We start from the raw sequence: 14,015 nt of genomic DNA on the forward strand, positions 1-14,015 counted from the left end.
GTAATGAGGTACTCTCTCAGCCTGTGGTCTGTTGATGATAGGTGATTTTACCAAATGTGCATACATGGGGTCCTGTTGTTTTGCAGTCCATTTGACGTGGAGGACATGACCGCATCCTCAGGCGCTGGGAACAAGGCGGCAGCCCTTCAGAGGAGAATGTCCATGTACAGCCAGGGTACCCCGGAAACGCCCACCTTCAAAGACCACTCCTTCTTTGTAAGTTCAGTGTAATTTCCCGAGTAGAATCAATGCACCTGAGCCAGTGCTTGCACCCAGCATTTGAAATGCTGGAGAGACAGTGCTGGCAGTTCTCAGTAATTCTATCAGAGGCGGTAAGCCTCCTGTTTTTCCTCTCTCCTTGCCCACCTTACCTATTGCTGTGATGGTAACATGTAGATTTTTCTGAACATTCTCTAAGATCAGCCTTTTAAAGAGGTAGATATAAGTAATAGCCCCTTGTTTTAATCAAAATTGCTCACTAAAAAGCTAACAAAACATAGTAACCTGATTCTTCCCACTAACTCCCCCATCTTGCTTTCACTTCTGAAGAGGTGGCTGCATCCTTCCCCAGACAAGCCAAGGCGGCTGTCTGTCTTGAGTGCCTTGCAAGACACTTTCTTTGCCAAGCTGCACCGCAGCCGCTCCTTCAGTGACCTGCCCTCCCTCAGGCCGAGTCCCAAGGCCGTGCTAGAGCTCTATGTGAGTGTAGCTTGCCGGGTATGGAGTGCTTGACTTCGGGGGGCTTGTGGCATGTGTGACTCAGCATGTCTCTTGTTTTATCTTCTCTGTCTTGCTCACTGGGTAATAGTCACAGCTGTACTGTCCTTGGGGTGGGAAACTTGGTCATGCATGTAACTTTGATAGAGACACAGTTTGTCCTTCTCTTCTAATAATCCCTGTTTTTGTGCTGTGATTTTTCTCCATTGTGGCAAAGATATCCATGGTAACAAGATTTTAAACAAGTTTAAGCCTTTCAAAAACTGGCATTCGGCCCAGCATGGCGGCTCACACCTGTAATCCCACCACTTTGGTAGGCTGAGGTGGGTGGATCACTTGAGCTCAGGCGTTCAAGACCAGCCTGGCCAACATAATCAAACCCTGCCTCTACTAAAAATACAAAAAGTAGCCATGAGTGGAGGCATGTACCTGTAGTCCCAGCTACTTGGGAGGCTGAGGTGAGAGGATCACTTGAACCCAGGAGGCAGAGGTTGCAGTGAGCTGAGATGGTGCCCTTGCACTCCAGCCTGGGCAACAGCAAACTCCATCTCAAAAACAAAAACAAAAAAAATTGGCATTCAAGGAACTCAGAAGGATTTCAATGAGTTTTACTAGAGCTACTTCTATTTGAAAGGTTCTCCGTCTTAGTTTATTATAATGTTTGTTAATTCTATAACACTTTGACACAAAGAAATCCTTAATTTGCAGTCAGGAATATGATAAGTATTATATATTATACATTATGTCATGAGAGGATACACACACACACATGCATACACATGCACATGCATGGAACATCCTGCTCTTCACAGATGTATAAAAGGAAGCTTTGAGTGTCAGCAGAGGAAAGGATTAAAAGTCTTCGAGTTAATAATAATAATAAGTGCATCTTTTTCATTGAATTAAAAAATGCAGGTGAAGGCTGAACATGGTGGCTCACACCTATAATCCCAGCACCTTGTGAGACCAAGACAGGTGGATTGCTTGAGCCCAGGAGTTCAAGACCAGACTGGGCAACAAAGTGAGACCCTGTCTCTACAAAAAATTTAAAAATTACCATGGTGTGGTTGTGCACACCTGTGGTCCCAACTACCCAGGAGACTGAAGCAGGATGATCACTAAAGCCCAGGAGGTTGAGGCTGCAGTGAGTTATTGCATCACTGCAGTCCAGTCTGGAGAGCAGAGCAAGACCTTGTCTCAAAAGGCAGGTGAAAAGGACTAGGCTAAACTCTGGTGGACTTTTAAAGGAAAATGGGAAGAATATATGGGGGAAATACACACAAAACATGAACCAAAACACAAAGAGCTAACACAGCTGTACACGCAACCATTACCATAACATGTATATTCATGCTCATGTGCTACAGGTTGAGGGTTGTGGGTGAGAGTTGGTAGAGGTTTCATGTCATAATTTAAATAAGAACAAGGTTAGAAAACAACTGGATGATTTTCCTGATAAAACCTTTTACAGAAACGCAAAGGTCCTCAGAGCGGCTGTTCCCATCTGGCCACAGCCCACCACAAGCCCATCTCACTTTTCCACTCTCTGTCCTCTGCTGGGGCCCCTTGGAGCTTCTCAGTGTCCTCGAAATGCACCACCTCCTTTCAGGAGCTCATGTCTTCGCACGTTGTTACTTCTAGAATGCACTTCCTCTGGTGCCTGCCCCCTACCTCACCATCCTCTGCATTAAGCTCCAGGACTGGCTGTTTCTCAGGCAGCAGCCACCCCCGTATTGGGGCCCTTCCCTCATGATGTCATCCCTCAGTTACAGCATGCACACCATTGTACTGTTGTGTGCTCATTGTTAGGCTCATCCCCTTGGTAGACTGCAAGTCCCCTTGGGCGAGGCATCTCGATTTATTCTCACCAAATATTTGCCACTTAAGTAGGTGGAAGTTGGGCTTGAGTCTTGGAGTCTCAAGAGAAATGGCTGGGAAGGACTTTGGAATTTGAATAAGAATCCTGACAACCCAATCTCTCTGCCATACCCACTGTCTCCCACCTCCCTCGGTGCTGCCATGAGATGTGTGCACAGATCAGATGAGGCTCAGTGGGACCATGTGGAGGGCCCACGGGTTCTAGAATCCTAAGGGACCCCCATGGATGAGGTCTAGGGAGAAGGCTCCAGGCATCCCTCATCCCTCCCCTAAAAGATTCCTTTTATCTTTCCTAGAGACATAAGGTGTATATGAGGTGGGGGGTGCAACTACGTGAGGGAAGAAACTGAAATACACAAGCTGGGAGGGGAGGAAGAGGAGCACCAGAGCCCAACACCCAACGACATTGTGGACCACAGCTCAGTAATCACTCACAGAGTAAAACATCCTCAGTTTTGGAGGTAAAGAGACTGAGCTTGTAGAGGTTACTCAAGTGTCCAGTGACACATCATTTTACTCGCCTGCAGTTAAAGTCAATCGCCTTCCAACCATTCTACAACAATGGACAGTTTGGGTGGACCGAACTACATGTGTCAGGATCTCATGGCCTCAGATGCAGCAGCAATGGGACCAGGGACCCAGCTGGAGGAGGACGGGGAGCCTTTATCTTCCCGTCTGCTCCTCACTGCATTTGCTGTAACAGTTTTATTTGCTGGGCTTATTCCCAGCAAATTTTGAGAATTTGTCAATTTCTATATAATTAAAACAATTATTAGCATAATACTTACCATCTATTTACTTTAAAAACCGAATCTGGAATCTGAAAAAATTAACCATTTTGGGCCGGGTGTGGTGGCTCACACCTGTAATCCCAGCACTTTGGGAGACTGAGGCAGGCAGATCACCTGAGGTCAGGACTTTGGGACCACCCTGACCAACATGGTGAAACCCTGTCTCTACTAAAAAAAAAAAAAAATACAAAAATTAGCTGGGCATGGTGGCGCATGCCTGTAGTCCTAACTACTTGGGAGGCTGAGGCAGGAGAATCACTTGAACCCAGGAGGCAGAGGTTGCAGTGAGTTGAGATCGTACCATTGCACTCCAGCCTGGGCAACAAGAGTGAAACTCTGTCTCAAAAAAATAAAAAAGAAAGAAAAATTAACCATTTTGAAGGGGTTAATCTCAGTAACTAAAAAGCCCTTTCCACAGAGCAGCATTTGGCATTTAGGCATTATACACAGACCACAGCACAAGGAGAGCTGACTTAGAAATGGCAATGCCTGAATAAATGAATGATCTTGGTTACCTGGATATTTCTGACCTCTCTCTTCAGAGTTCTGCTTCATGAAGCGGAGGGCGTACCTGTGACACCACCCGGGTCTGCTTGACAGATGACTCGGTGTTTCTAGGCAGCCTGAGAGCCCTGGGGTTTACCTCCTGCAAGATTGATGTTCCATTTATTGGTCTTTTCCTCTTATTTCTAGAGAAGCTATGCAAATGTATGGCTGGCCTTGAATTATTTATGGCAAGGTTACTAAATTAATAAAACATTTTCCAGAGCTTGGGATTTGTGGGTGGAGATTTTCAAAGGAATAATTTTTGAGAATTGAAGCAGAACAAAACATCACATCTTTGGAACTAAATTGCATGGACGTTGGAAAGTTTTTTAAGATAGTTGCCTAAATAGAAAAAGAATTGGTAATGTTATTCATAACTATGGCTGCCAAATATTATGAGCTCTTGGAATTCAGAAAACAAGTCCCCTCCCCCCATGCAACCTTTTCTTTTTGAAAAATGTCAAACCTTGAGACTATTGGCATGAACTTTCACCTAGATTCAACAATAGAAACTGTTCTTGATGGTCTGTTTTCTTTTGCCAGCCACACAGACACACACACACACACACACACACACACACACACACACACACAGGCATCAACAAATAAAATGCTAATATTCTGAAAGTTCTGGGTATTTTCATTGTAATTGTCTTACACTCTGTCTGGAAATAAACCATGCCAAGCCAAATGCATCATTTGTATTGAAAATAATAATGAGGTATCTTTTATCTACAGTCGAATCTACCTGATGACATCTTTGAAAATGGAAAGGCAGCCGAGGAGAAAATGCCACTGTCACTCAGCTTCAGTGACCTGCCCAACGGGGACTGCGCCCTCGCCTCCCCCTCAACAGGCTCCCCTTCCAACTCAACAAATCCAGAAATTACCATCACCCCTGCGGAGTTTCACCACAGCAGCCTGGCCTCCCAGAATGAGGGTTTGGATGACACCAGCTCAGCATCTTCCAGGAACTCCTTGGGAGAAGGCCAAGAGCCAAAATCACACCTGAAGGAGGAAGACCCAGAGGAGCCCAGGAAACCTGCCTCGGCCCCATCTGAGGCTTGCCGCCGACAGTCCTCAGGTGCTGGGGCTGAGCACCTGTTCCTTGAGAATGATGTTGCAGAGGCACTTCTGCAAGAGTCGGAGGAGGCCTCTGAGCTCAAGCCTGTGGAACTGGACACTTTGGAAGGAAACATCACGAAGCAACTGGTCAAGAGGCTCACATCCGCAGAGGTGCCAGTGGCCACAGACAGGGTGCTCTCTGAGGGCTCTGTCGGGGGAGAATCCGAAGGCTGCAGATCCTTTCTAGATGGAAGCTTAGAGGATGCTTTTAATGGGCTTTTCCTTGCATTAGAACCACATAAAGAGCAGTATAAAGAGTTTCAGGATCTGAACCAAGAAGTCATGCATTTGGATGATATTCTAAAAGTAAGTACCTTTTCAGAGAAATTGGATTAGGTTTGGAGAGAGGTGTCCTAAGCCAACATTCTGTTTAAGATGAGGTATCATTTTTAAAAAAGTCCTGTCCAGGCCAGGCGCAGTGGCTCACGTTTGTAATCCCAGCACTTTGGGAGGCTGAGGAGGGCAGATCACGAGGTCAGGAGATGGAGACCATCCTGGCTAACACCATGAAACCCCATCTCTACTAAAAATACAAAAAAGTTAGCTGGGCGTGATGGTGGGCGCCCGTAGTCCCAGCTACTTGGGAGGCTGAGGCAGGAGAATGGCATGAACCCAGGAGGCAGAGCTTGCAGTGAGAGGAGATCACACCACTGCACTCCAGCCTGGGCGACAGAACAAGACTCCATCAAAAAAAAAAAAAAAAAATCTTGTCCAATCACAGGATTAATATCTCATCATCATTTTAAATGGCACTAATATGCCAGTAGTGCATATTAAGTTTTATTTTCCTGACAACAGATCAACTTATCTAAATTGATTAGGATTTAAACAAAGAGCTCTAGAGAATGTTGAAATTCCCCCAGTCCCCAAGTGAATCATTCTAATCCCATATGTGAAATAGCGGCACTTTGATGATTACAGTCTCACAGGCGTTACTGGATAGGATCCCTCTCAGGGGGTCGGGAAAGCAGGGAGCCCTTTCCCTGGTTGGAGTCAGAGTTATCCAGTTCCATTGTGAGAGCCATGAGCCACTGCCTACTGGAGGAGACTGCCTGCTCTCACAATTGGTCCAAATAACCAAGTCAGAATCTCAGATTAATCATCAGCAAAATAATCATCCATTCTCCTCTAGAGCGGGGGATCTATAGACTCTCCAGAGATACCCCCAATCCATGGGGATCAGACAGCCCAGGGTGCAGGTGGGAGGGTAAGACGAGAAGGATGATTTCCTCACAGGCGGGAGGTCCTGATAATGAGATCATTATTGCTTCATCAGAATGTATCTGTCTCCACCTGCATACAGATTAATTTTTTAAAAATCACTGCGCAAGAAGACAGATTTGAATTGTTGTCCCAAATCTCACTGCCACTTCTTGTATTCTTTGCTGCTCTGATTTATATTGTTGTATAAAAGAAAAGAGAACTCGGATCCTTTTTCTTAAAAGAGCAGTTCTTTGGGGAACCTGGTCTGTAAAAAGGCTTGAAAGTAAGGTTGCAGGGGCAAGCCAAGAACCAACCCACAGAGGGCTGTTGCATCCCTTTCTAAGACTGTTTTCCTGGGTGAGCCTGGTGGCTCACGCCTGTAATCCCAGCATGTTGGGAGGCCAAGGCGGGTAGATGACTTGAGCCCAGGAGTTAGAGTCCAGTCCGGGCAACATGACAAAATCCCATCTCTACCAAAAATACAAAAATCAGCTGGGCATGGTGGCACACACCTGTAGTCCCAGCTACTCAGGAGGCTGAGGGGGAAGAATTGCTTGAGCCAAGGAAGCAGAGGTTGTAGTGAGCCGAGATCACGCCACTGCACTCCAGCCTGGGTGAAAAAGTGAGATCGTATCTCAAAAAAAAAAAAAAAAAAAAAGAATATAATGATTGTTTTTACATGCCCAGTGGCATCTGAAATTGCATTTCCAAGGCTTTTTGACCATCTTATCCTTCTCTACTCAGTCTTGCTGACCTAACTCTGGAGGAGATTTGTGCCTAAGGCAGATGATAATTCAGGCTCTGACTCTCCAGGTCCTCAAATGCCCATGACAGTTCAGTTGATGGCATAGCCTCCGAGAAACAGAAGGGCACTCTGAATCTACTTTCTGTAAAATATCAGTTCAAAACCATCAGCTCAGGGCTTGTACATGCAGGCTGCTTGTCTGGTATTCCACTAAGCACCTATCTTTTCTGCACAGTTGACCAGCTTTGCTTTGTGGGCAAAAGGTATTCATTTCAAAGAGCTAAGACACAAATTGATGCCATCTAAAGTGAATTCCTTAGAGAAATCCAGTAGTGATAGCAGCTCCCATTCCAGGCATCTAGGGTGCTGCTAAGTAGCTCAATCTGCAGGAAACACTAAGCATTATTAAAAACTGGTGACCAGAGACTTCTTTCCAGAGTATTATTTCAGTCTGCTGTTGTTCTAAAATTGTCCTGCTACTAAAATCCTCACCTGCCCCTTTCTTTGTCATGACCAATATTTAAACACATCCATACTGTACAAGATCAAATTGTGCAGACACCTTGCTTAGGAAAAAAGACCCTAGAATCAGGTGAAGTCCAGACCGACTCCCTCTCTCCGCTAAGACTGCTGAAAACGTCACTAGTGAGTGTGTTTAGGTCTGGGGCAAATGGCTTTATATCCAGCCAGAATTAAAGCATCAGCTGGACAAAGCTTTCTCTTTTCTCCCTCCTTCACATTCCTAGGATGCTAAACATCTTGACCATCAGAAACTAAATGGTGCTGCCTCTTGGACGGAGATCACTGAGGGTGAATGAGACAACTGTGATTTAAAAGACTGAAAGACGTTTTCCCATGTGCTTTTATGCCATCTTGAGTGTCAGAGACAGATCCCTGCAAGGCCCTTTCTACCTTGTACTAAGAAATCAGCACGGAGTGTCACCTAACTGGATGGAGGACATTTAGTGCTTCTTACTTGCAGAATTTGTCCCATTCGACCCACCCCAGCATCTTCTTGAATATTTGGAAATACTTCTCTCCAACTCTGTGCCCGTAGCAACTGGCATTGTTTTGCTTGTAATGTTTCTGCATGTGGCCAGCATTATAGAATGCTCCAGGCCAGAGAATGGGATTGTTCCCATGATGCCAGGGCCTGGTCAGGGAAGTGATGGGACTTGTTCCCTTTGCGGCAGAGCTACAGAGGAAGCAGGGCTGCTTCTTCTCATGCGCAAGGCATTCATTCTTCCCTCAAAGCTCTGAGGAAAAATTATATGCTGTGAGTAGGTGCGGTGGCTCATGCCTGTAATCCCAACACTTTGGGAGGCCAAGGATTGCTGGAACCCAAGAGTTCAAGACAAGTATGGTCAATACAGGGAGACCCTGTCTTTACAAAAAGGAAAAGAATTAGCCTGGTGTGGTGACACATGCCTGTGGTCTCAGCTACCTGGGAGGCTAAGGTGAGAGGATTGCTAAAGCCCAGGAGGTTGAGGCTGCAGTGAGCTGTGATCACACCACTGCACTCCAACCTGAGTGACAGAGCAAGACCTTGTCTCAAAAAAAACAAAAAACAAAAAAACAAAACAAAAAAAAAACAAAAAGGATGCAGGGCTTCTTACCTAGGGAACATGGGCTAGGTGAATTTGAGCCACTTCCCGTTTCTGGGATTTGTTTTGTTAGTCCTTTAGAGCAGGTGCCTTAGATTGCTAGCGCCTTTTGTAGAACATTGAAGACATTGCCACTTGGAATTAGAGATTGGTCAGTATTCAGCATTGACTCACGACTTAAAATTTGTCTGCTTGTTGTATTTTATTTTGGGGTGAGCACTGGGCAGAGAGATATAGCAGTTCTGTTTCCCAAGGCTTTGTGGTTGACTTTGTTTTGTTTTGTTTTCAACTTTTTGTTACAAAAATTTCAAACAGAAGTAGAGACAATCCTCTAATGGATCCCAGTGTGCCCATCTCTCCACCTCCCCAGTGATCAACTCATGGCCAGTCTTGTTTCCTATTCTTCAACCTGCTTACTTCCCTCTGGATTCTTCTGCAACCAGTCCCAGATATTGCGCCATTTTATCCATGGTTGTACTTCTTTTTTGGATATTAAGATTTTTTAATGCATTTTTAAATGCTAACAAAAAATAAAAACTTGAAACAAAAAAAAAAGTGTGGCATCTCCAATTGAGCATCGTGTGTCCTGTTTCTCTTTCCGGATATGTTGATGTTCTCCCTGGTGCCTTCTGCCTTTACAGTGCAAGCCAGCAGTAAGCCGCAGCAGGTCTTCCAGTTTAAGTCTTACAGTTGAAAGTGCTTTAGAAAGCTTTGATTTCCTGAACACCTCTGATTTTGACGAGGAGGAGGATGGTGATGAGGTTTGTAATGTTGGCGGAGGTGCTGACTCAGTATTTTCAGACACTGAGACTGAGAAACACAGGTAAGTCTGGAGTTAGTGTCTCCTTATATTTCTCCTATCACAGCTGATACAGTAGTTCTTTGTTACTGTCAGAGGGGACCTGGTACACATTTCCAGGAAGATAAAACTCTCCACATGTGTGACCAGTTGGCTTACAATTCCTTTTCATTGTCAAGTGCAATAAAAGCATCAATATTATTCATCTCTTTGGGGTTGCTTAAGGGAAAATAAGTATCTTTATATTTCCTCTTTATAAATAGGAAAATTTTGTACGAGAATGTTTATATACACATACATGTGTACACATTTTTTTTTTTTTTTTAGGACAGAGTCTTGCTCTATCACCCAGGCTGGAGTGCAGTGGTGCGATCTCAGCTTACCACAACCTCCACCTCCCACATTCAAGCAATTCTCCTGCCTCAGCTTCCCCAGTAGCTGTGACTACAGGCACTTGCCACCACAGCCGGCTAATTTTTGTATTTTTTTAGCAGAGATGGGGTTTCACCATGTTGGCCAGGCTGGTCTTGAACTCCTGACCTCAGGTGATCCACCCGCCTTAGCCTCCCAAAGTGCTGGGATTACAGGTGTGAGCCACCACACCCAGCCCTCACATGTGTTTTATAGGGTTCAGTGTCGGCAACTTGACCCCATGCAATTAATTCCAAATTAACTAGTTCATTTGGAATATACACATTTCTGGAGAACTCTTACTGGATGATAAATTTGGACCTGGTTCTCCCTGGCTTGCACTTTACTTCTGTTGCCTTTGTTTTGTTGAGCTTCCCTTTCCCAACCCTTTATGCTTCCTTCAACCCAGTGAGTCTTTGCATGAGACTGAGTTCATCAAGGCATGCATCAAAGCCAAGTTTAAGTCCCATGGTGCATATTTCTCTTAGAATGTAAGAGAGGATGACCGATGACTGCCACTGGTTCTGCAGCATCTAGGTGGAGAATGTGACCTTCTCTGGAAGCAGCGGATGAAGGTGAAACATTGTCACCTTCACCATCAGGTGTTCTTGTGCAGCCAAATCACATTTTGAGAACTAGAGCCTGGGGTCCAATTTTATTAACTACAGATAAAGCAAAATAAGTACAGTGGAACGTACCCACCTCCACCAATTGCGGTGAAAGAAAACACACTTTCCCAAAGTGGGGGTGGATTGCCCACTCATCTTTACCTTTGGCACAATATGACGTAAACAGGTTTCAAGTTACAGCAAGCTGTGACTTCAACCTTCACAAATCTCTCTGAAAGATGTTAGTTTCTTTTTTGTTGTTGTTGTCCCTGAAGGGTTTCCTTTTTCAAAATAAAACCAGGAAAAAAACCATGAGAACTTGAATTTACCACTTAAGCAAACTGGGGACATGGCAAAGAAAATTTATTAAATGAATGTAATGTTTAAATTATCCTACATTTGGCCAGGCATGGTGGCTCATGCCTACAATCCCAGCACTTTGGGAAGCCAAGGCCAGAGGATTACTTGAACTCAGTAGTTCAAGACCAGCCTGGGAAACATGGCAGAATCCCATCTCTACTAAAAATACGAAAGTTAGTTGGGTATGGTGGTACGCACCTGTTGTCCCAGCTATGCGGGAGGCTGAGGTGGGAGGATTGCTTGAACCCAGGAGGTCAAAGTGAGCTGAGATTGTACCACAGCACTCCAGCCTGGGCAACAGAGCAAGACCTTCTCTCAAATAAATAAATAAGGCAGGGCCTGGTGGTTCACTCCTGTAATCCCAGCACTTTGGGAAGCTGAACAGGGTGAATCACTTGAGGTCAGGAGTTCGAGACCAGCCTGATCAACATGGTGAAAAAATACAAAAATTAACCAGTCATGGTGGTGTATGCCTGTAGTCTCAGCTACTCAGGAGGCTGAGGCAGGAGAATGGCTTGAACCTGGGAGGTGGAGGTTGCAGTGAGCTGAGATCGAGCCACTGTGCTCCAGCCTGGGTAGCCGTGCGAGACTCCATCTCAAAAAAAAATAAATAAAAGTAAATTGTTCTGCCTTCATATTTTTTAGCTTGATAGAATTTGTGAAATGCTTCTTATCCAAAAATTTTTCTGCATACTTGTTACCTTAAGCTGTTATAGGATATAGCAAAGTCAGGCATCGATCTAAACTTTTTTTCTTCTTGCTATAAGAAACATTTTAACAGAAATATCACAGATTTTATAAATGTTATACATCGATATTAAATATGTCTAATTTGATCAATCTCATTGCATGTCATCAGAAGTATTAGGGAAGAGTGTGTGTGTGTGTGTGTGTGTGTGTGTGTGTGTGTGTGTGTGTGTTTTAAATATGTAACAGCTGCTTTGTGTGGACTGCCCAGACACAAACTGAGTGTTTTCCCCTTGGAGGCAAATGTGAATCAGAATAAAGCATTCAAAGCCTCTAAGCTCTGGTGCTAATCTTTTTAAATTGTGGACACCAGAGAGTGTGAGGCTAGAAGCCCAAATCTGCCCTGTCCTTTTCCTGTCTAGCTGGGTGAACCAGGACACTCTTAACATCCCTGCTAATCATGGGAAACAAGATCACTCTTGCCACCCTCCCCAGTACACAGGTTTATTTTAAGAATAAAATTAGATAATCAATGCAAGAGATTTTTTAAAATGTAGGTGCCTATCATGGTATAACTTCATACAGTTCAACAAGGAGGTTTAAACAAAGCGTGAGAGGCAGAACTAAGCTATTCCTCTAAATATTCAAACACCCTTTTTAACTTTTGTCCAGAGTAGAACATCATGTCTCTCTTCTTGGCAGCTTTCCTTTTTCCTTTTATTCAAGTAGCAATTGATCTGAGGCCAGGAAAAAGCCTTGACAGATTATTTCTTAATGGTATTGCCTTTGGGAAACCACAAATATAGAGGACAGTTTAATCCCAGAAAATTTGGCAGATCACCCTGTCAACAGAGCAGGAAAGTGCAACACATTCAAACTGAGGGCATGTTTCAAAGACTTCTGGGTGAAATGACTTCATAAGTGGTTCATTAGGCTTAAGAAGCAGAGAAAGAACTTTGAAAGCAATTTGTTTGCATTTCCTTTTAACTCTAGGCAATTCGGTGACCAGGCAGAATTAAGTAATTTTTGAAAGGTGTCTCTATTTTTCAAGATAGGCGAGTGAAAGACTGTTTTCAGGGGGTGGTGCTGGGGCCTGATGCAAACCATGTTGACTTGACCTGTGGTTTGTGCACAGAAAAAGAATAGCTAATGTTTGCCCACCTTCAATAGTTACAGGTCAGTTCACCCAGAAGCCAGGGGCCATCTCAGTGAAGCGCTCACTGAAGACACAGGAGTTGGGACCAGTGTGGCAGGAAGTCCTCTCCCACTGACCACAGGCAACGAGAGCCTGGACATCACCATCATCAGGCACCTCCAGTACTGCACCCAACTCGTGCAGGTAGGATCAGCGATGAATTTGTGTTTGAGATGCCAGGTGATTTACATACCAGGAAGTGTGCTTTCATTTTTTAGTGTTGCCAGGGAAATGAGAATTCAGGAATAAGAGAACAGTCTTGCTCTGGTTTGAGCCAAGTCAAAAACTCTGACTTGTAGAGGTTGGGCCTGCCCAACCCTCTACAACCTTGGGTTTTTCATCTTCGAACCTAACTCTCCAGACCTTAACAGTAGTAGGTGGAATGTGGTTAGCTCTCACTGTTGTCTCATTTGGTAGTAAATGAGAAGAATGTGATTAAGGGGGTGGCGAGGGGGAAAGCATTTGTATTCCACCATCTGCAATGGAGTTTGAAAGCCAGTAGTACTGAATATATATTAATGTGAATGTCAAATGAATTACTTTTTCACCACCTGGAGAGCTAAAAGAACGTGTTAAAGAATCTAACCACAGTCTCCTGGATCTTGAATAAGTACTTCTTATTAGCTATTTCTCTAGGCCATCATCATCACCATTTAGCTCTCATTCTGGGACACCACAGAGCTGATTTTTCTTCTCATCCCAAGCTGTTTACCACTTAAGGTTTTTCAACAGTGGAGCAAATGTTCTGAAATTCTTTTGTTGCAGGAAGGGTTTCAGCTGTCTTGAATAAAGCATTTTTCCTCAAGTATGTATTTAAGAGCTTTCTCCTTGCCTGGTTGCTTTTCTTCTCCTAATATCATTCTTCTCCCAGCTTGCTTGGATGTATGTGAAACAAGAAGAGAATGCAGAAGCTAATATAATGGTTCCAGACCAGGCACAGTGGCTTATGCCCATAGTCCCAGCACTTTGGGAGGCCAAAGCAGGAAGATTGTTTGAGCCCAGGAGTTTGAGACTAGCCTGGTCAACAGAGTGAAACCACATCTCTACAAAAGATACAAAAATTAGTCAGGCATGGTGGCACACGCCTGTGGTCCCAGCTACTCAGGAGGCTGAGGAGGGAGGATTGCTTGAGCCTGGGAGGCAGAGGTTGCAGTGAGCTGTGAAGGTGCCACTGCACTCCAGCCTGGGTAACAATGGTTCTACTCCTTTCTGTGTCTCTCAGAGACCTGTCTCAATCACCTGGTAGGCATACATGCAGAACACGGACCTGTACTACCATGCTGAATTGTCTAAGGTATTTGGACTCTAAAACAAATAGGATTTGCAAACCCAGCACTTTGAGAGGC

General features: G+C 44.5%; 1 protein-coding gene across 7 annotated transcripts in view; it reads left to right on the top strand.

Annotated features, from left to right (window-relative positions):
* RIPOR2 (RHO family interacting cell polarization regulator 2) overlaps positions 1-14,015 on the top strand; it is a 244,921-nt gene that overhangs the window by 201,810 nt on the left and 29,096 nt on the right. For 4 of the 7 annotated variants that reach the window (XM_023209734.2, XM_023209733.2, XM_023209731.3 and 1 more), the window contains exons 12-15: positions 87-216; positions 4,671-5,363; positions 9,251-9,432; positions 12,645-12,813. In XM_023209734.2, the coding sequence (XP_023065502.1) occupies positions 87-216; positions 4,671-5,363; positions 9,251-9,432; positions 12,645-12,813 (1,174 nt within the window). Of the gene's footprint in view, positions 1-86; positions 217-4,670; positions 5,364-7,751; positions 9,165-9,250; positions 9,433-12,644; positions 12,814-14,015 lie in introns of those variants that run through there. The other 3 variants (XM_023209738.1, XM_023209736.1, XM_023209737.1) reach the window with 2 other exon arrangements.

This window comes from Piliocolobus tephrosceles, chromosome 5 (genome assembly GCF_002776525.5).
Source record: "Piliocolobus tephrosceles isolate RC106 chromosome 5, ASM277652v3, whole genome shotgun sequence".
Classification (NCBI taxonomy): Eukaryota; Metazoa; Chordata; class Mammalia; order Primates; family Cercopithecidae; genus Piliocolobus; species Piliocolobus tephrosceles.